Source organism: Enoplosus armatus, chromosome 12 (assembly GCF_043641665.1).
Source record: "Enoplosus armatus isolate fEnoArm2 chromosome 12, fEnoArm2.hap1, whole genome shotgun sequence".
Taxonomy (NCBI): domain Eukaryota; kingdom Metazoa; phylum Chordata; class Actinopteri; order Centrarchiformes; family Enoplosidae; genus Enoplosus; species Enoplosus armatus.
The window spans coordinates 4,214,987-4,238,868 of NC_092191.1; the positions used below are offsets into that span (position 1 = coordinate 4,214,987).

Below are 23,882 nucleotides of genomic sequence, written 5' to 3' on the forward strand. Positions count from 1 at the left end.
ATTTAAATATTTAAAGCCAAATGCACATGTGCATGTTTCCACTGTGCCAACAATTACAGATGTTTCCATTTGGCCTGCACCATGATTGCAACCCTCTGTGATAGAGAAATGCATTTCTACCACTTTGCACTGAGGCTACTTAAGTGCATTTTAAAATATGCTGAATCTATAACATTTAAGAAGACCTCGCTGAACTTACAGGGTAGGCTGATCATCAAGAGACGGCTGAGAGAGAACAAGTCAAGTCTTACTTTAGTCTTTCATGACAGTTGTTCAAATAAGACTTTCACAGTTTAGACCAGGATATGGAGACTAACACATTGACTCATTTCCTGCAGCAGTGATGAAATGACATTGACACAACTGCAGATGTAAGAACAGCAGATGAAATCAGGCAGGAAGACAGGAGTCAATGAGACCGAGTTTCGTATTTGTTGCAAGGGAGGGGGACTGTAATGGAAAAACCCTCCTCGGTTTTCCATGGCTGATGGTTGTCACTTTAGCCACAGTCACCATCTGAAACGCAATTTGTACAATGCACCAAAATGTGGACTGAGCCAGCTGACGTTTGAGCCAAATGTCTTTGCCGCAGGACTTGCTGATGACATACTGAAGCAGCTCAACTTCCGCCATAGGAAACAAGCCTGTGTGTTGAAACTTAAAATGCACTACACAACTTCTCTCTCTATCTCGTACGTACACACACAGCCTAATATTAGCTAAGCATTCACAATGGCTTCTTTGACAGACAGAGAGAGAGAGTAGTGGAGATGGAGGGAGAGGTTGTGGATTCCAGGGTGTTGATCCTTTGAAGAGACACACACACACACACGCACACACACACGCACACACACACACACGCACACGCACACGCACACACACACACACACACACTGAATGAAGCTCACATATGTTTCAGTTAACAAATGGTCATAAAAAGGCTTCTTCATCCTGCCACTGAAGCTCCTGTGCTCCTCGACCTCATTACACTGACTGCACACGCACAGACACACACACACACACACACACACAGAATTAAACCTGTTCTTTCCCAAACATCACACATGACTTCTGGATTCAGAAGCTGAATATATTCTGCTACTTGACTACTCGTTTAAAGTAAAACATGATTACAACCTAGACACAGTCGGTGTGGCATTGTTGGCTCATTGGACGAAGACAGATAGTAAATAAAAAGTGGTGTGTTCACACTGGCAAAATGCTTACTTTATGACCATAACCACATGTCACATTGGCTTCAACTGCTGCAGTGAGAGATTTTGGCAAAGCCTTGTTATAATACAATACAATCCCTCCATCAGGTTAGAGCACAGCTGGTTTTACATTACTGTGCAAATTGGGTAAAAAGATATTTAAAAAATCTGATCAAAAGCTGAAACTAAAAAGCTATTAAAGTATCTTAAGTGAGCAAGTAGAATAACTAAAAAAGACTGCGGTTCAATGCAGAAACGTGGTTTTCACAGGGCTGATGGAGGATGGGAGGGGGTATATCATTAAGTGGAAACCTCCAATCACTTTTGACCCAGCTCCACCCAAGCTCTCAACAGCTCAACAGTAAACATTAAGGTTCCAGAAACCATGAGACAACTCAAACACACCTTGTGTAATTCAGAATATATGTATATGCCTGTCAACACTGGAGATCATCAAGAAAACTTCATAACACAAAATTTGAATTTGAACATGAGCGAGGGGAAACGGTAATTTTAGACATTGTGAATATAGCCCTGGGTAGTAATAAATGTGTCTGCTGTGCAGGAACAGTGCTGAGTGGCTAAGCTAACATCCTGTGGTGTGTTCACATGCACTTGCTCGAATACAGCAGCTGTATCTGGCAACAGATGTGGTTCCAATTGCTGTTGTTTTAGTCTTCGACTCAGCAGGTTAATTTTACCTCTTGAACATTCAACATTAATGCTGAATACATTTTGTAACAGAAATGTTCACCAGATGAACGTCTTCTGTAGAAAGGCCTTTGTATATTTGTCTTATTAAGTTTACACAAGGATTCTGTGTGCCTCTCCTCTCTTGACATATGTGCTGTGCAACCAGATGTGACTTCAGTACGTTTAAATATGGACATAAAGTTTTGGCAGAAACACACATTTATTATAAAGCTGCGTCTAAAAGATCAAATCACTGAGCAACATGCAATATAATCATCTTTACCGTTTTTCTCTGGTTTTCCTCTATGGCATAAACCACTTCCTACAAAGAGCGCAACAATGCCATCGCCTTCACTTTGTGTTACATTGCGAAAAAGGTGAATTTCAGTCCAGTTCTGTGGGATTTTCCTAGTGACTTTTACTTTCAGTAATTCTGGGTAATCAAAATGCAATTAGCAGGTACCCTGGTGCTCACTGAAGCTCACCAGGCGCTATCGATTTTCACTGTTTGGGATTTAAATCTCACTTGCTCATCCTCTATACATCTATATATTATACATCTCAAGAAAACACTACATTACACTAATCAACTTAAATATTTCTGATGTATAAAGATGCAGTATATTTGCACTCTTACACTGTACACATATAAACTATTAAAGGCATAGATACAATAAAGGACCTTCTAGTTGGTGTATCGGCTCTTATTGCCACCACAAACAACAGTGGACAAAGAAAATCATGTTTTAGTTCCAGAGTGATACTGAACTGTCAGATGACCTTGACCTGACCTTCCTGTGGAGTGAACTGCCCCCTTAAGGACATTAAGGTGTCACGTTACCATAATCACACTGTTTTATATAGCTTGACAGACACATTCACAAGATGTTTATGAACAAGGAAACCCTGCTCTGTCATGAAAAGTAGATAGGCTTGACTCCCACTCAATACTCAAAGCCAAACTTTTGTCATGTGGGTTAACATTTAAGTACTAACTGCAAGACTGGGCTGGAGTCCTCTAATAAACTGCAGCAAAACACAACAGCCGTCTTTTTAAAGATAATTTCATAACTACATCACAACAGGCAATAAAATAAAAAGTGGTCAAAGACTAGAGACAGGCTACAGGTTTTAGATGTCACCTTTTCTTTTGACTTTTGTCACAAAAGATACCCCTTCAAAAAGTATTTTCTTACTACTTACTTCTACAACATGGTGGAAATCTACTTACTCAATTTGTGTCCATAGAAGAATCAGCAGTATGTTCAGAAGACAGTAGAAGAAGCACTTTAGTTCATTCCTCCTAAACAAAATGCAAAATGTAATCAGTAGCCACATACAGTCGGAATCAGAAAAAGCGGAAGAAAGGCAGCATCTAAAAATCTTTAAAAAAACATTCTGCACCGGGTAGAACTTCTTGATTCCTCTTCCTCTAAACTCACATCTCACATTCAGAGAAGTCCCACTTCAACACACACAAAGCTTATATACAGCACACGCCACTTCCTCTTTTTCAGTTCCCCACCTGGGGGAGGGGGAGGGGTGCTAGGGGTTCCCACTGTGGCTTGGGATGAAAACGAAGACTGCAACAAGGTTTTACAAGCTGGCGAAATATAAATCCACCACATTTCAGAAGTCTGTGGAGATCGCTCAGGTAGTAGTCCAACGAAATATGAAAACTAGAATGCATTCAGAGTGTATTAATCCACCAAGGCTGCACAATTAGAAAATCTTTAAACTTTTACATCTGTTTTATATAATTTCTTAGCTTGCTAGATATACAGTACATATGTCTGACACAAATTGGTCTAATTAGGAACAAATGCATACAATAAAACACGACAACTGGCTGCAAACTTCATTGTTTTATAAAAAATCCTTTCGTATTAAGTAATGCACCAACATTTCCATGTATGACAAACCTGCACAGCCAATGCATGTTTTCATGTCAAATGTTTTACGACACTCTTCTCAAGTAAACATATTATTTGCTCATTTAATTCTAATCTAATCAAAATCAGACCAATTAGTAGTTATTTGGAGAACATTTAATTACTGCACCACGTCAGATAAATCAGTGTATTTCTTCAATGTGAATATCCATCATCTACTCAGTCAGCAAGTGACGTCTGAGATCATGACTGACGATGGATTACGCACTGCACTTCCTCTGTATATCCAGGGAGGAGGAAAGAGAGGAGAGCCCATGATGTCAATGGGATGAGGCATCAGAGCAGAGGAGGGATTGTTCACTCGTTGGTTTTACACCTAATTAGCACGACAAACAGTGACCAGTTTGGTTATAATTTTGACTAAGGGTGAAAACATGTGCACACTGACAACAACAATGGAGAAGTAAAAGACGAGCAGAAAGATGTGGCAGCAAATAAGGAGACAAGATGGGGAGGAAATGAGGGGATAGATTAGAGGGATATCGGGCAAGATCACAGAAGCAACTGGGTGTATGCTGCAGTTCCAGTTTTCTGTATTATGTGCTTCTCAATAAATTCCTTTGCTATATCCTTCAAATTCTCAGAAAATGGAAGCATATAGGGATGAAGCTAAAACATTTTATGAATAGGGCCGCGGCTCATAAACAAAACTTTAAAGGAAAGCCATCCCCTGTGTTTTATTGTTAGAAGATGAAGAGCAGCTTCTATTTAACTGAAAGTGAATTGATCCCAGTCCTTGAAGCTGCTGGACGAAGGGGTTAGCGTAGCTCCACAGCACCCACTTCCTGTGCTCTCAGTGTCACACTTCCTGCCTCGCAACACAGTCAGCGGCCTGCCAACACCGCCTTGGGCTGCACTTCAATACTTTCCCTCTTGTCTCCTCTTTCCAGCCAACTACAGCACCAGAGCTGCTTCTTAAAGAGACACCTTGGCTTTCCCCCCCGATACTCAGCTGTTTTTCTTTACCAGGCTCCAGTCTCCAGAGAGGGGAAAAACGTGTCTGAGCTGGCGGTTCAGCTAACCATAAAAACGGCCAGTGTTCCCCACAGAGGCCATTGCAGTTAGCTAATGCATCAAGGAAAATTGCTTACACTGTCAAATCACCTAAAACAAATGTGCAACAGGAACTTAATGCCACTCCACATGTAGAACTATAAAAGCAACTTTAATCATTGCAGATACTGGAACTGACACTGGTAAAATGACTGAGAATGAAACAAACATCCAAAAATCAAACATACCTCCACATCCCCCTAAATAAAAGTTTACTTCTCACAAATCTGGATTGTTTCCTTAATGACCTCATTATTGTGAAAAAGACAACAAGACAGGCCAAATGTCAAAATCTTAGTTTTTTCATTTTGTTGGTCGGACAAAGTAACAGACACACCTTAAATTGCAATACAATGAAACTCAGAATGTCCAGTTTTTGTAGATTGAACTCAATCAATTTTGAGATTGTGGATGCAGAGATGTGAAGCAATTATCCTATTCAGTGTCTATCTTTACTTTTTGCTGAGATGCAGTTTTCTTTTTTTGGTATGTGCTGTCATGTCTTAGATCCCCATACCACATTGCATCATGCTGAATGAGCAGTTCAGGCTGTACCTACACTAAATCCCCAGAACATTTTAATGAACACTTGTACACTCAGCAGAATACTCATTAATAAGTCAGCTTTTAAGGAATAGCGCAACATTTTGGGAAGATTCACTTTCTGGCGGAGACATAGATGATTGATATCAATTGCCCTGTAAAACAGCGAATTGTTGAGATACAAGTTAATAATAAGAGATACAAGTTGTCTCTTGTTTAGAGATGCCGACATTCAGCTTTTATTACCTTTTGACAGAGTCAGGCTAGACGTTTCCCCCTGTTTCCAGCCTTTATGCTAAGCTAAGCGAACCAGCTGCTGGCTGTAGCTTCATATCTAACTGACGGATGTGAGAGTGGTATCGATCTTCTCATCCATGACTGACATCACAATTTATTATTTTACAGGGCAACAAAAGGAAACTTGTAGAGGTACAAAGAGGCCAGAAGGTTGCTGCCTGAAATGCTACGTATTGTACTGTAGCTAACAATGACAACATACACTAAATGCACAATCAACAGCTCTGACAATTACGACTAAAAAGCTTCACCAAATTGGTATTTCAGAGCTGTTGTATTGTATTGTGTTTGTAATATTACACACCTGCACATTCCTCAGAACCAAAATATTATCATTGCATCTCAGGCAACGTAATCTTTCACACAGTTTCAGCCGTAACAACACTACAGCCTGGCGTGGCAACAGAAGCCGGGTTGTCTCAATATTTCCTCTTTGTTCAGCACTGACATCAGCACGAGCCCTGCAGAGTCCCTGTGTTTCAACAGACTCCATGAAGTGATGTCATCAGGTTCAAGTGTTTCTTGATTGTTTCCTCATCATGAACACAGATTTAAAGAGGACAAACAGCCATTAGACTCCTTAGCCTAAACCACTAGGAGAAAGGAGCATGAAGGCAGGAGAAGACAGGAGAAGAGAATTGATATGCCTCCCATCCTGTATGTCACAGTCACATGAACATTAGCAGGCTCGCCTGCAGGCTACTCAGTCACTTTAGATGCTTTGTGATCACACATCACACCACATATGACTCATATACTGTAGGCCAAGCAGAGATGCCACAAAATGTCATTCAAACGCTTTGACTGTGTGAAAACGGAACTCAAACATAAAATAAAGTTTGATTCAAATGCCAAGACACACAGTCATTTTACTGTCTCAATATTTGAGAACTTCCTCTGGCTGCACTTGAAGCTTTCTTAACAGATAATTCATTATACTTTTATTCAAATCATTTTTTTTTTCTTTTGCAGAAATCCACATTTACAGCAAATTATGGCTGTGGGAGTTGATGACTTTGACTTGTTGCATTCACAGCACATGAGGCACATGGTCATGAGTTTCAGTGTTGGATGGACAGAGAGATGCCAGGATCACATGAGCTGAGCACAAAGACACAGCACAGGATTGCATTATGTTTCTACTACTACCCACACACGCTAAACAAATGCACATGCTATCCCCTGACAGGAAAACATGCTGTCTGTGTTGCAATTCTTTTCACATCGTAGCCGTTCATCTCTGATTGCATAATAGGAAATGATGAGAGGCTCTTTAGAACATCTCTGAATTCAATTCATGGGAAAACACAAGATAGAATTTGAATAAATGGAAGAGCGGGGAGACGTGGCTGAGATTCTCCCAGCCCCTCACTTCCTAACCAACGCTGGGTCCGTCCCACTGCGCTCCTGAGGAATGCCAAGAACTCAGAGCTGCAATGAACTAAAACTAGTTCTGTAACAAAGCACATGAATTTAGAACACGTCCAGAGGCAACAAGAGCGAGTAAACAAGACTCTTTGCAGTGCAATGACCAAAAACTCATTTTATTATGAAACGTTAACATAAACCGATGAGATCCAAGAGCCTCTGCACGGAGCTGCTGCTGGACGACAGCCAGCACAGGAGCCAGCGCAGTCCGAAATATTTAGAAACACATGCATGAGTCTATAGAGACGTTCCTTATTATTTCATCTAATTCCTCTAAAAGAGCTTAATGAGGTCAACTCCCAGTCAGCATGAGTCATTAAACCCTTTCTTTCTTCAGACAGTCTTCATTAGGTCAATGCCATCTTTGTTAGTTTGAACCCCGAAAATCCAAATTTGGGGAACTGATGAGCGGCAACCACCATGGCTGTGTATGAGTCACCTGTCAATCAAGGCCAACACACCCCAACCCCACCCATCTTATAGTGATGGTTGTTGTTGTTGTGGTTGTTGTTGCTTGAACAAAGGGATTTATGGCAGCGGGTCCAGATTTCACAGACAACGTCTTTCCTAAATTTAAAGGGATACATCTTTTTAATCGAAGAACCTAATTAGCACATGTGACAATGATCCAGAAACATACTGACAACAAACAGTGAGCAGCAGTACTGGAACACTTCCCACTAATGTCAATATAGTCACACCCTTGTCAGTCAATATTCCACTCACGTCTATATGACTGCCAAACACTCTGAATTAACTTGTGTAAATCCATCTTAGTCATCATGATTACAGCTACTCCAGTTCCTCCAAATGTCTCTTGTTCAGGATAATCTCACTGTTCTCTAGCCAAAGTCTAAGTCTACTTTGCTTATATTAGAAGGGATGTTTGGAGAAATTGGTCGACAATTTCTGTTTCCTAGAGCTGTAAACAGATGACTCAATCAATGCCATTCATTTGGGAGAAGTCTGAGACAGATCATGTGCATTTAGTAGATTCATAAATGCGATACATTAATGAACAGATTAATAAAATACAGTATTCAGTTACATGACCACAAGTAGTGTGATGCAGCGTGCTTCTTAGTACTGTGATTCTTTGGGGGAAGACTATATTCAAGTTTGCTCTAAACAAAGTGGTGCTCAGTGGGAGTCTGAGTGTGTAAATAAAGGTCAATCAAATTATGCACAACACAATAGTTTATTTACGTTCAGTGTAGTCTTATGTTGATGATATGATCACACTGATGTTCTCATTTACATATACTGATATGTGATTCTTATTTCAACCATATTGCCCAGCCATAGACTAAACATGTTGCATGACTGCATCTCCCACGGCACCCACTATGCAAAAGGGGAACTATTCAAAACAAGTTAGAAATGTGCACTTGCACAATATCAACAAACGTCACTTCAGCTTCACAGGGAGGCAGCAAGTTCTCATTTTTAACAGTCTAACCAGGGATAAGACCAGTCAGCTACAGTATCTGCTCAACTGCTCTGTAAGAATGAGAGTGGACTGGCCTCAGAGCAGTGGAGATGCTGTATATCGACATGTGTTAACTCTGAATTCCTCCATTCAAAGCAAGTAGTTCTCTGTAAACTAAATGTTTACAGAACAGAACTAGCTCAGTGTTAAGAGTGAGCGTGTGTCTGTGTAAGTGCATGGAGAGCAACTGCTTACAGCCAAACAGCATTCTGTCAAACAGGTTGCTAACACACACACACACACACACACACACACACACACACACACACATACAGTACATGTATACAAATTCCTTTTCCTTAGCTTTCTGACTTCATGCCACGTAAATGTAAATGTGGAGCATATGTCCAGCTGAAGTCAAGACCACTTCTTAGTGTTTGCATAATGTGTGTGTGTGTGTGTGTGTGTGTGTGTGTGTGTGTGTGTGTGTTTGTACCCACCAGAGGTCCCTACTCCCTAAAAAAGCTCTTGGAAAATAAAACCCAAATATGTGAAAACACTGCAGTCCATTCCCTCAGCTCTTTCTCTCCTCTCTCTGCAGCTCCCCTGACATAAAACACACGCCTTACGTTCAGCTTGACTCCATGTGACGAGCTACATCCTCACAGCAGACTGGTCTATGAAAACACAAGGAGTTTTAAAAGAAAAAGCCGTCAACACAAGACTCATGTTAACCATCATTTGTGGGTGGAATAAAGGACAAACCTTGGCCTGTTGCCAAAACCCCTGCCAGAGCCCTGTACCAGTTTGCAAGACGTTTGAAACCGACTAAATGCTTCTATATTGACGGTGAAGTAAACAGTTCGTCTCAATTCATTCGCCATCACTGCTGGATTCAGCCCCAGCTGCTTTCTGGCAGATGCCAACTTCTTTTAGCTTGTAAACCGAACTCGGGTCTCACGGTTTCCGCTTCACTGGAGCTATTTTCCACACACGCACACAAACGCAAAACTTGAATCAAACTTAAGATAGTGTTTGCTGGACCCACCTCTGTACGTATGAAAGTGTGCACGGCTAATTATCTTCCATCGACCGTCAATATGCTGTGGTTGGTGTTGAGGACCTCTGTGCAGCCAATCCTGAAGTCTGCAGAGGACTGGCAGGCAGGCAGACAGGCCAGCTAAACTAGCCCCATCCAGAGCCGTACATACACTGGGTTGAGCCAAGTCTCTCCTACGGAACTCCATATGAGGAAATGATGTTACTTTAGAGGAGATGCACGGTCGTACACAGACACCGTAGGATAGTTAAGTCAGCCAAATCAGACCACAAATAAAACCAAGCTCACTGAAAAACACATTTTCATACAACACACAATTAGCTAAGGTGGTTACGGTGTTAACTTAGGTTGGTAGCTAGCAGTAAATGCTAACAATTAGCTAGTTAAAAAGTAGGCAGTCTGCAAGTTTTGGTAGGAGTAGCTAACTTTATATATTATTGTAACAGATGGCTACATGTCGCAATTTAGTTTGGGTCAATTGTTTATAAATATATTCTGGCTAATGTTATAGCCTTAATAAAATCATAACCTAGCTAACTCTTAAATTCACTCAGCGAATTTTTATACATGTTGCTAAGCAACAATGTCATCTACTGCTAGAAATTCTTGGCCCCCTGAAAACAACTCAGCAACTCACAATTATCTATAATCACTGCAGATTATTTTCATTAAGTCAAGTACACATAAGTAGCCTATCCCGTATTTTGTGTTTGTTCCTTACATCTCGGAGTACGGCTGTTTCTGTCCTGAGCTGGCTTTGGTCTTGGTTGACTGAACTCTGTGTATGCACGGCTCTGGCTTCGGCAAATGCAGCTGTGCCGGCTGGACTTCTTATCCGAGGCTTTAGCAGTGATGCAATGTTTCCAGATGTGAAACAAGAGAAAAAAATCTTTATTAGTCTAGCCTGAGGGACAACAATTACCCCCCCCCCCCCCAACAAATATATAATTATATATATATGTATGTCTGTGATAATGGTCAATAGTGTTTACATACTAATTATTCCACTGTATGTTGAATACGTTTTATAATCCCCTTTGGTGTTAACAATACTCTTAAAATGTCTATTTGATCGGATTTATTGTTTTATTCTTTAATAGGATTTTACAATAGATCTGATAACAGGGTTAATTAATGTATTTTATTTCATTGTCTGCCCAGAGTCACTAAATTGGTGCACTTGGACAAGAGTGGCACCAAATAGCACCCTCAGAGTCAGGATAGTCAACAGTGGGATTACATAACCATCTTTGGCAACTTTTGTATTTCATTTCCTACAATAAAGGCTACACAATAAATGTGCGTCAGTATGTTTACTGTGAGCTTATCATACGTCATGAACTTTAAAAATTACATTTATTTGGCAGACAAAAGCTTACAAGAAGTGCATTTTACCTCCTTAGGAACCAGAACTAAATATCAAAATGTCTACTATTTGTATCAACCATCTCTCTAAGTAAACAATGAAAAAAGTGACATTTTACATTAGAATAATTCTACTCTCACCTTATATTTGTATAACTTACATCACTTTGACACAACCTGCCTTGTTATTCAGTTAAGAAAGGTTTGTGGCAGTATTACTTTCCTTATTTGTGTAAGAGCTTAGTTAGCTTATCTGGTTGATTGAGACTTAAAGGAAAGACTAGCTGTTTTCACTGAGTTCAGCGAGGTGGAGTGGGTGGACAAGCATGTTGGATGTTTGTTCTGCCAGATTTCCTCCTCAGATCTGATGGTCAGAAACTTCACATTGTCAGCCTCCACCTCTGAATCTAGAGCTAGGATGAGGGCACCTCCTGCTGGATTGACACAGACATTAAAATAAGCCCTTTTACTGTGTGCATATTTCAGAACAGTCAATCCTGCTTTTGCAATATTCACTTGTGCACGGAATCCCTTAAATGTTTTCATGACTAAATGATTAAAACGATCTTGGGTGTGAATGTAGATAGAAAAATTTAAACTCAATGATAAAAGTCAGTCATGTGTACACGTACTGAGTAGAAGTAAAGTAGTAGTCAGCCTTAACAGCCCATAACAGAAGTCTTTGAGCACTGGTTTGACATTGTGACATGAGTGAAAAAGAGGCAGATGAAAATGACATTGAAAGGTATTTTGTCCACCCTGTTTACATACAATACTTACAATACCACCACTATCTACAGCCTCCCAAGCTGCTGTATTGAACTACATTAGATTATAAAATACTATTCAAATGTTCATTACTATAAATTCATTTAACAAGAATTCATGATTCATTTAGATTCTAAAATAAAGAAATGAATCTTGAAATGACACACACAAATATCTCCATCATTTCATTTTAATTACTGATCTGTACATTTTTTTTATACTTATAGTTTCCCAACTTTTTCACACTGAAAATTCACAAATGGAAAAATAATTTCTGTGCTCTGTCCAAACTATTCTGCATGATGAGTAAAAGTTTCTGTTACTCTCTTAAGGTGGACACATTAAAGAATTGGCTTTCCCTGTACTTTTTCTCCAGGAAACACTGGAACACGCTGTGTGAACTCTGTTTGATCCTGACTTTGTGACTATTCACACCTGGATTGGCGATGGGTGATAGAGAGCTCATCTAACAACATCTAAGCTGTCAAAGAGCCAAACGGTCCTGCTGCAATAATCAGTGGCTGAAAGCAGGAGACGACAAAGCTGATTGGCTGCTCATATGCTCCTGGCGGACAGGCACTGGTTGACCACCTCCAGCAGCGAGGAGTTCTCCAGAGCTGCAGCCACTCGCTCTTTGTCTGCCAGCTGTTTGTTCACTGCACATACAACAGCATACACAATATAAGAAAATAAATTACATAACATACAATCATAACATTTTGAAAACAAAGTGCTTACATTTAATAATGAGCAGCAACGAGTATTATGACCAACAGGAAACATGATTTAATTTCCCATTACACCTGCCGTCTAATATTTTTTACCTGCTTCCTCTGAGGCGTGAGTCCCAGGAGTGATGTGGACATCAATCTGAGTAGAAACAGAAAAACACACAGCGTTTGAACCGGAATTGAACAACAAAACACTAACACACAGAAATTATGACATGTTGTTCATATTTAACTAACACTCAATCAAAGGAGGTGATGTGCATCCTTAATACCAACACACATACACACACACGTACTTTGAACCTGTCTGGCAGGGAGCGTAGCAGTTTGACTTTGATTGACAGACCAATGAGTGTTGCCATGCTGCAGTGGGGGATGGTGGGTGTGAACTCAACACCCACAACGCTCTCTGCATCATCAACCTGAGAAAAAGATAACATACTGAATGCAATAAAAATTTTCAGCACATTTTACTTTACTTGTTGGGTATGAAGGGTGTTTTTTGCAGTGAGGTAAATGTTTTAAGGCCCTAACCTTCAAAAAAGACAATGAGATAAAGTTAACAATGCTTCTTTTGACTGTGCAGTGAAAACTCTGTAAAGTCAAGTCAATGAGGGACAGAATGATGGAGTAAAGGTATGAATGGTGGTCCAGTTCAACCCTGTTTTAACTTTTTTCTTCACTCAATCAGAATATTATTACGTCCATTACGGAGTCTCTTGCTCACCCTGTAGTAAACCTAAAAGAAACACCTAAACTCAAAATTAAAAAAGGTGCGTACCTTGACTCTCACTTGTTCCACGACATTGAGGTCCTCCAGAGACAGGGGATGCTCGGGGTCGTTGATGGATCTGATCAGATGTAACTTTAGTTAAAGAATTTAAGACAACAACAACAACAACAACAACACATGTTCTGCCTATATGTGCTGTGGGAGACACTAATAATATTAGTCATCTTCATCTTCTCAATTACTCGATGATCATTTAGTCAATGAAATGTCATAAAATAATGAAAGATGATGCAACTTCCCAGAGCCCAGTGCCACACCTTCAAACTGTTCATTTTGTCTGACAAAGATGTTCAAATTACAAAGATATGAAACTTTAAGAAGCCGGGAACAGTGAATGTTTGTGCTTTTTGCTTTAATAATTTAAGATTAACCATTTTCAGATTTTTTTGTTCAAACATATTGCTTGAGAGATTTAATACAATATGCTGTAAAAAAGATGACTGATATAAACTGGCAGTATACATATGCAGTATTTAAGTACATGTTTACAATCAATTTAAATCCATCTGATTAGCTTGATATGCCTGCCTGCGTCATCTTGGAAATGATGCAACAGCTATTAACATTGATGTTATAAGAAAAGAAACGTGGCTTGTGTCCAGTCAGTTTAAAAACAGTTTAAAAAACACACACGTATCTGTCAGGTGGAAAACCAGTCTGAACTCATTTAAAGAACTAGCTTGAACTAAGTTGAAACAGGATATCGAATATTTCTCTGTCGTCGATGGGGTCATGGACGTCTTCATCCTCGTCGTTCGCTGTCAGCAGCCTCTCCCCTGACCGCTGGAAAATCACAGGGTTTGCGTTCTCCAAATGGGTTCCCCCAGACATTTTTAGACCCCTATTTAGTCCACGTCAAACAGTAACTATTTTAATGTGAATCAGTGGTGCTGCACTACACTGCGCAACAACCACCAACGACACAAACACTTCGGAAACTACGGAAAGCGATCGAGTCCAAAAGGGCTAATGAAGAAAGTCTTAAAGGGACAGTCCCCCCACTAAATAGGTATAGTTTTTCGTGCTGTTTACTGTGTGTCTGCTTTTAAAACTCCTTTTACTTTATATAACTATTTTTCCGGTTGTCTTAAAATTGTGATGTATTGTAAGAAGTCTTGTGTGTTTTGGGGTGAAATGTCCATTTACTGTGACTCCCTGTTTGTCCTGCAGATGGCAGACATCGCCTATTTTAGCCCTTAACAGCAACACCATTTAAAGTTTGTGTTGCCTGCAATATACTCACAATATACTGACAATTTCAAAAATAGCTCCCAGAAGCCACAAGCCATAGTTCAAAATCATCTGTCTATCAACAGATAAAGACCTTGATGTGATTAATTTAGCTGCCTCAACGTAATGGCAGTTTGTGATGTAAATGTTCAGTGTGTTTTGTCAAGAAATCAAGAACTTAACCTGAAATAACTCTCTAGTTGAAAGCTTGCAAGCAGAGAATGATGCATACACTCAATGGTTTGTTTAATTTTGTGCACACCGGCCACAATCAGACCTCTCAGATCTAACTGACAACTCTTTGTTTTGACCACATTCCCATTGTACCTATACCTTCAGGGGCAGTATGATCTATACTTATACCTTTTTCCATCTACAGTATGATCGATGAAAACAGAGGAAAATGTGATGATGAAATAAGGGCCGGGCAACAGAACGTGGCATCGGAAAGCAAAGACATGATCCACTATCATCTTATAAAAAGGGAGAAAACACTCTCCTGATAAACTCATTCTAAACTTAACATTTAGATTTACAATAATTTGTCTGGTACAACTGAACATAGGTGGTTGGTGGATTAGCTATACTATACATTGCCCCACTTTTACTCCACTACCTCAATGTGTTTCCCAATAGACAATCAATAGATCTGTCTCTCGGGAAAGTTCAAACATGGTACTGGGATTTTCTGTCCATATTCAAAGCTAAATTGGTGTCAACAACAACATTATGTTTAGACGTTTAACAAATGCTCCCACAAATGAATGTAATTGTCAGTTTACCTTGGTTAAAACGAAAACACGTTTAATGAATTAGCTCCCAATATTTCATTAAGAAAAATATTACATTCTTATACATTCTTCACTTGTGTACTACAGTGACAAGATCATCACCAGCAGAGCCAGATTTCATCAAGACAGAATCTTAATGAGCTGCTGAAGTCAGTGGACACGCAGGCGACCAGTCAAATACGAAAAAACTTAATTTCAACATGTTCATACAATATAATGAGGCTGCATATGGCTGCTGACACCTACATGACATGTAATGTGTAATATAAATGTCATGCAGAAGGGCAGCAGCCAAGGAAAAGGGCAAAATATTTCCCTAATTGTAACAATTTGGCCTAACAACCTTAAGATTGAGGTGAGAGATGGCAAACTGTTTTATGAAAGGTGATAACATTATCAAACTATTAATCATTTTGCTAACCATAGTCATATTTGTTTGAGGACAAATTGTGTGTGGTTCTATTTTTTCTTGGTTGAAGGATTACAGTTATTAGTAATAATGTGTAGCCATTGACAGCATTAATATATCGTTCTACTCCTGATAATCGTATCCCTACGGTTATTATCACCAGAAGCACAGGTGACCACCCTCATAGAAGCTGTTGTTTGACAAAGACAGAATCTTAATGAGCTGCTGAAGTCAGTGAAAAACCAGACAACTGATCAATAAAAAATCAAAACCACATCACACACACCTTTGAAACCGAATTCTTCAAGACCTTCATTTCTAAAGAAATCTATAAATCACATAATGTGGTACAACAGAAATTATACACGATCCTAAAACATTAAGCATATTGGGATGAAAACTTTATGTCCCCATAATGCAGAAATGAGACCCACTCAGGAGAGTTATGCCTCAGATTAATGCAGTGCACAACCAGAATGACAAATAAGAGTTTGCTGCTGCAGGCTGTCAAGACTCCTGGTGAGCTTTTCATAGTTTGACATTGCGTCCTGTGGAAAAACAAAACAATATCCAGTTTGAAGTCAAAACATTTGTGGAAAAATGAACAATGTTTGTGTCTAGTTAACAGTCGGAGTGGTATTACTTTCTTTTTTCTGTCTTTTTAAAATTCTCAACAATAGCGATAAATCAGTGGGGCTGACAACATGTGTGGAGATGATTCATTCTGGTTTGTTGTAAGTGTTTCAGTACACAGTGGGTCCCATATTTATTTAGAACCAGATCTTAATCTTCAACCAGCACTGCTGCTGATGGGCCCAGAGCTGCACACCTGATGTGCATATAATGAGACTGTGAAGCTGTTGACAACCAGAACACAACTTGTAATACAAAAAGCATGCAAAAGGGCAGCAATATACAAACATAGGGCCCGCAGCAAATACAGATTTTGATTGTGTTGCCTGTCATAGCTCTGTAACACTTGTTCGCAATCATGGTCCTTGAGAACTTGAGAACTGCAGACTTTTGGACTTCTGGACTTTTAGATTATCAGAATGAAGGGCCTCTGGGCCCTAAGGAACAGAAAACCCCTGCTGTTACATCTTCTACACACATTTCAGTCCTTGTAAGACATAATTTGTTAATGACTGACTTGATTTTAGCATAAATGGACCTTTACTGATTTTCAGTGTTCTTATAAAGCTGCAGGCTGACAGCTGTCTAATAATGAATAAAGTCAGATATGTCAAACTGGCAGGTTTAGATTGTTTAAGATTTGCTACCAGGTGTATAATTAAGTCCACAGAGACCACAGCTTTTCATACCAGTGGTGTCACAGTTTGCTTCCTATGTGTGTTTAGCTCTCTCAGTCATGTTTCATGCTTCCTGTGTTATTTTGTTACTTACCTCTCCTCTCGTTTCTGACTATTTCACTTCCTGCCTTTGTGTGATTGTCTGCACCTGCCCTGATTAGTTTCACCTGCCCCTCGCTATCCCCACCTTGCTTCTGTATTTAGTCTGTGTGCTTCTCTCTCTCCAGTGCCAGTTCGTTGTAGGTTATTGCTGTGTGTTTCTTGTCTTGACTCCCTGTTTCCAATGTGTTCCCAGTGTTCCCAGTGTATCCCTCGTGTGTCCTGCTACCTTACCCCACCAGCTGTGACAAATGGAGTACACATAACGTATTATACATACTGTATTTTGTTAGAGGGTTTGCTGTTCCATAGAGGGCTTCTTTGTTTTCTCAGAAAGTGAGATGATCTTCCATCATTTATGATTTACTGAATTAAATATACAATTGCAAGGTCAAAGTTAAACTGATGGCTGTGAAATACAAACTAGGTAGAAACTTTTTTTCAAAGAAAGGAATACCAGCTGAACAGTGACGGTGAAATTTTGAATATGTTGAATATAAAGCAGCGTGGTCCGTGTTCACTCGCAGGAAGAGATACTGTCCATCATTTGTGGTTCACTAAATTAAACATGCGTATTCAATGGAAAGGTCAGGTCACATTCTGTCTCAAAGAAAATGCAAAGAAAATGCTCAATGATGGAGTGTCCAACAACGTACTCCAATCAAATAGAAAGCTTGCTCCTCTCTTCTCCAAGCGCTCATCTCTTGACGATACACAGGAACATCAGGTCACATGCTTCCCACTTAAACATATTCAAATATCAATTGCAGAGAACAATGCATCATTCAGTCAACAAAGATAATGTATTGTTGCAGTTGAAAAGCAAATAATTACAGCATATCAGAAACCTTCATATTTTCTCTATGAGGAGTTCATTGTTTCATATTAATGTGCGCATTCAGAAACACTGCAACAACCAAGAAGAGACAGCAGAGGATGACTTTCTTTTACAAACAGATTTGCCAGAGAAAGAGTTTCTACTATTTGAGAAGGACTATTAAATTGGCAAATTTAACTGTTCTTTACTGTAGACTGTATGTATGGAACAGTATGTGTGAAGCTGTTGTGGATGTTTTTAACACATTCTCACATTTGTAATGTTGGCACTGATGATCATGTTTTAACTAGAATAACCTCAGGCATGTTTTCTTAAAATAAATAATCATTTGAATATTTATAACCATTCATCGCCTAAAAGTCTTTCATGGGTATAAGCTCCCAACTTGCAACCGCACCTCCAGCATTTTGAGTGCCTCGTTTAACTCCAGCATTCATTTTGCTCGGAGACTAAACAGCGCTGCATAACTGTTGCCCAGCTCTGCAGTGTGGGGTCAGTGGGACTGTGCTCTGGGATGGGGTTCCCTCCCTGAGTGAGCGTTAATTAATAATGTCATTATTTTTCCTTCAGGAGTGAGAGAGAGGTGAAAACAGAGGGAGATGGAACAGGTTGTTCATTTAGGCTCACCTCTCCTAATGGTTGGGGGTTGTCATCACTCACTCTCCTCTGGGCAGAGCTGAATGTCAAGAGAGCTGATGAGATTCAGAAACGCAGCAGAAGTAAACTCCAGTTCAGAAACATTGGGAGGGAATCACAATTTGGAGAGGGGGTCACATTTAGCTCAGTTTCACATAGGGGGGATTTATACATTTAGTTCAGCCCTGCAGTGTCCACAATTGTAAATTCAATGAATGTCCCAGAAACCTGAAGCTTATAAAAACACGACACTCGCATATATATTCTACGTTCCTTAGGTATTTCATTAAATTTTAAACAGTGACGTGGCTCTCAGGAGCTCCTAGTCAATTTGAATCTCTGCCATTCTCTGAAGTATTTCCTCTGCTGACATTATTACTGAGAAGGTGAGCTTGCTTTCTGTCACAGCTCTATATAACTGAAGCATCTCCTCCTTGGACACCTTAAACCTTTTTTGTAGCTGTACACAAAGAAGAGCCATTAATGACCAGCAACTTTATAAAACCCATATCCTTGTTACAGTCTACTTGTGGTTCTTTTAGCGTCATTCAGCTCCTCAGACAGCAGACCTGCAGGCAGCTTCATCTTCAGAAGTCATCATCCCCACCAAGGTGGTGTTAAGCTTGACACTTACCAACATGTGGGTCTCAAATGCAGGTCTTCCAGCTGACTGGTGGCCTCTCTCCTCACAGCTCTCAGTTTATTTAGTGACAGTCACATAGACTGTGGCCCCCAGCTATCTCCACGTACAAGTTCCTATCTGGAGAGCAGTGTTCCCTAGCCGTTCGTCGGCTGCTGGATGAGGCTGAGGGGAAATGAGCCTTCACAAAGGGGTGAGCAACACGACAGCTCCCTGATAGCAACATGTAATAGTTTATTACAACAGATCTCTGCTCTCCAGCACAGACAACATTATCCATCAATCACACACACACACACACACACACACACACACACACCTTTCATTCTTCTCCCATTCTCTTGGGAGAAGAAGTTGTGAATGAACCCTGTCATCCTGTTGTTGACTATCATTTCATCATGCATTGAAGATGTCCTCATCATCTCAGTGTCAGGTTCAGATTTATAGCTTGAGTACAAACAACATCAGCAATATAATAATGACAAAGTGATGGCTCACTATAGGAATGTGCAACATTACATCTCTTTTGCACATTTTCCCCGCTGAGGGATTAATAAAGGATTATCTTATCTCTTATTATCTTTTATCAGTGAGGATCAGATCATTTACTGAAATAAAAGCAGCAAAACTACACAATAAAAGTACTCCATTATAAGTTAGTTAAGGTAAAAGTACAGACGTATCAACAGTAAAATATACCTAAAGTACACATTATGAGACTTTTTAAGTGGTAATCAACAATAATTTTATTAGGAAGAAAAGACAAATATTCTCTGTTTGCCTCAAATGTGAGGAGTAGCTGCTTTTCTTTGTATTATATCACTGTAAACTGAATCTCTTTGGATTTTGATCTGCTGGCTGAACAAAACAAGACATTTTATGGACTAAATGATCAAGAAGTTAGACTGCTGATGAAAAAATCCATCAGCTGCAGCCTTAGTTTAATCTATAACAATACATTGCATTTAATAAGATGAATGTATGTGTTGTATGTAAAATCTGACTCTGCAACTACAGCTGTGAGATGAACGTAATGGAGTAAAAAGTATATTTCTCTCTGAAATGTAGTGGTTTGGACATATAAAGCAGGAAGATCAAATGGAAATATTTAAGTAAAGAAAAAGAAGTTGTGAAGAAGTAGTTATTTACTTTCCATCACTGCTCATATTCCAACAAATTCTGCTGTATGGTGTTTCCAATGTAAAATCCAATGATACAAGAGAAATTTAGCAGCCTTAACAAGAGAGGAGGAAAGCTTTTATTTTTCGAACTATCCCGTGTGGTCTGCCCAACCAAGTCCAGATTCTATAACGGCTCATTAAATTTCCAACACAACCTGCAAAGCTGAGTTTGATCACAGTTTTGAAGTTTGGCGTGGGCTGAAGCCTTAGAGGTCATACATTTCCAGACCCAGCCGTATGAGTTAATGTCCAAATTCATGCTGGCAAGAACAGAAGACGAGCTGGTTTTATTTTATTTTCTGTGGAAATATTTCACATGTTGGAGAGATAGATCGGTGCCTTGACTTTCTCCAGTTGCTTTGTTCTCTTGTGTTTTCTCAGATTGAAACATTTCAACTGTTCATGTGTGGGATTCACAAAACGCTTTTTGATGTCTCTTAATCCTTCTGCAGTTAGATTTCAGAGCCTATTGCTTTGGCTACACTTTTGATTTCTCTCTGCAGGGCATTTTGGTTAGTTTTATATTGTAAAACCTCTTAAAAAAAGACATCTAAAACAGCCATGGCTCTGAGGAATTATCTTTTAAATGCCATGACTGTCGAACCTTTGAAAAGTCCCCTCCTGTCAGATCTCCCTCTGTGAGGGAAGTATGAAAAACGGATCTCCCGGTGGTGAAAGAGACTCACATTGAATTGTGAGGACATCAGTTCAAACCCTGAATCAAACAAACATTCAGACTTTAAAGACTTTAGAATTTTTATGTTATGATTATCATGTTTTTCTGTTTTTAGAAAAGAATGAAGAAACGCATTTACTTGTTTAAAGAAAAAGACTGAACAGCATGTTTCTGTCTGCCAGAAGTCTGTTTATTCTCTAAAAGCAGAGAAGCATCAGAAATATTATAAAAACAGGCTGACAGGCATCCAGACAGACACGCCCGCTTACTCAGCAGCCAGCCAGTGAACCTCAGGACAGCTTGATATGAGGGCGGTGGTTGTTTTTCTCTATTTCAATCGAATTTATGTAAGAAAGACTGTGATGAATGTACCTGCTGTCTGCGGAGTGATGAGGGTGAAACAGGGAGAGAGGGTTTCAGTATTAAAGGATCAAAGGTTTGTGGTGGAGTAGGTGCAGACAGTGACACACGAGGGTGTAGAGTTAGAAGCGATTTCATATTGATTCACCATAAAAATAAACACAAGCTCACCAGTGTTTCGCCAAATGTGTCAATGTCAAAATCCAACTTTGATGCGTTCGCTGTAAATCCGCATTTGGGGTTTTATCATCTCATAGTGGTTCACTCAGTTTAAAAAGTCACAGCCAAACAACCAACCTCTTTTTCTATGAGCTGATAAGCTTTTTGACAAATTTCAGACTGGATTCTTATCTCTTTATTCCAGCAAAACCACTCTGGCTGGGGTGACAAATGATCTTTTGGTTATTGATGACTCAGACCTCTCCTCTGCCCTCCTTCTGCTCCATCAATACTGTTGATCACAGATTGTTATTACACTGTCTCCAGAACCGTCCAGGCTTCAGCTTCAGCATGATTACACCTACAGGGTACTTCGCAATACCAATTTTGAGACTGTCATTTTATTAATAATCAACTTCTTGTAGACGTGTGAATAATGCAACCCTGAACAGACATGAGCGTATTATCAATCTTCTCATGTAACGCTCCATCAGAAAGCAGATGAGCAGATTTCCTAAAATGTCAAGATCTTCCTTTAACTAAACCACAGAGGTGGCAAATCAAAAAACAAATGATCCACGAAGTCATGCTTTTTAGTGGTTTATTATCTCAATTTGGAGCAGAGCTGTTTCCTTTAAGGTTACTCGACCGATAATCTACTGTACTTTTTATTCTGTGTGTATTCGGCTTGAACTTCCTTGTCTGTCTTATCAGGTACGTCAAGAAACACAAGAGCACACAAGCATTGTTCAAATGAATTTATTATGGCAGCCTTACAGCGAGACACAGCATCACTTTGTTGTTTAGAAGCCGCCAGCTGAGGTGGATTTCAATGAGGGAAAACAACACTCCTGGCAAATAAAACATTGATGCTACATTGCACGTGTGTGTGTTTTTTGACGTGTATTATGTGCAGGTGGGCCTTGTGGTGTTACCTCATGTATATATCATTCTACCACCTTCGCAGCCTAAAGCTGTAGTATCACAGTCACATCTTTTCTTGTTGTAAAAAGATGTTTTATTAAAACATGGTTAAAATAATAACCACAGGTCTGTTTTCATGATGTGATTTAACACAACAGTGATTCCACCTTTACCCAGTCCATAAAAGTTTCACACATACTGTTTCAGACCCTCCATGGTGGCTTCACAGAGAAAATTCAAGTGAGTGCATTTTACATTTCCTGCAGCAGCAGTAACAGTTTGCCATTAACACAAGATGATTAGCACGAGCAGTGATTTCCACCATAGTTCATTACGTTTACTCAAACAGGCGCAGAGTGCTGCTGATGTTCACTAAGGTCTCACCATCCAGTCCAATTCAGCTCAGATCAGATCTTTTGCTCTGCCACAAGAGGAAGTTTTGCAGCTTAAAAAAAGAACTAAAACACAATAAAACAGTGAGACAATAGAAGCAATTGAAGGTTGGAGCTACTCACAAATAAATTATAAATGGCAACAAGACGGCTCGAGAAAAAAATATGAGAATATTTATAATTTTGCATGCGTTTTAGTTTAATTGGCATTTCAAAGCCGCAGATTGATTGACGTCCTTTGGCGCATGTATTGCATCATTTCCTGTTAGTGCACTACAGTAAAGTACTTTGGTTGCATAGTATATCAGTATACCATGAATAGTGTATGTTATTACTAATTATACTATTGGATTATGGAACTGAAACTCATTCATCAAAAGAACCATTCAGCACCCAAAATGATCAGCAAATAAAACGTATTCAGAATCGACTTTGACAGTAGAGCATCAGCAGTGTATTGGAGTGTGTAGAGAGTGTGTAGTGGTGTAGTACAGTAACACAGGTTCATCTGCTCTTCTGTAAAACAACAAACAGGATCTGAAGTGTAAACGCTCAGGTTTTAACAGCTTGGTAACGACCAGCAGCTGCGTCTCTGTTTCTGTCGAACGCTCTGCGGCTCGGCCAACATTTCCCATCCTGTCATTAGAGCAGATTGGGTCTCTGTTGACCTTTTACTGTAATTATGTTCTGTCAGTGCGGCCTGTCTGCTGCTCTCAGTCTAATTCATATTTGGCTCTACAGAAGAACTGACCGCTGAATTAAGTCTGCAGTGATGGGCGTTTTAATCAAGACATTGAAAGCAATGATAGATGGCAGAGAACTCAGACTTCACAGAGAAAGACTATCTATCTGTCTATCTGTCTATCTATCTATCTATCTATTATCTATCTATCTATCTATCTATCTATCTA

The 23,882-nt window shown here is 39.6% G+C and overlaps 1 protein-coding gene across 1 annotated transcript; it reads right to left on the reverse strand.

Moving 5' to 3' along the window:
- Positions 1–11,974: 11,974 nt before the first annotated feature.
- On the reverse strand, positions 11,975–14,249 carry ciao2b (cytosolic iron-sulfur assembly component 2B). Its single transcript, XM_070915895.1, has 5 exons — positions 14,031–14,249; positions 13,315–13,394; positions 12,830–12,955; positions 12,627–12,672; positions 11,975–12,458 (listed from the first exon to the last, which is right to left on the reverse strand). Exons 1-5 carry the CDS (start codon positions 14,155–14,157, stop codon positions 12,358–12,360), a joined length of 480 nt encoding a protein of 159 aa, XP_070771996.1. The 5' UTR covers positions 14,158–14,249; the 3' UTR covers positions 11,975–12,357.
- Between the last annotated feature and the right edge of the window lie 9,633 nt (positions 14,250–23,882).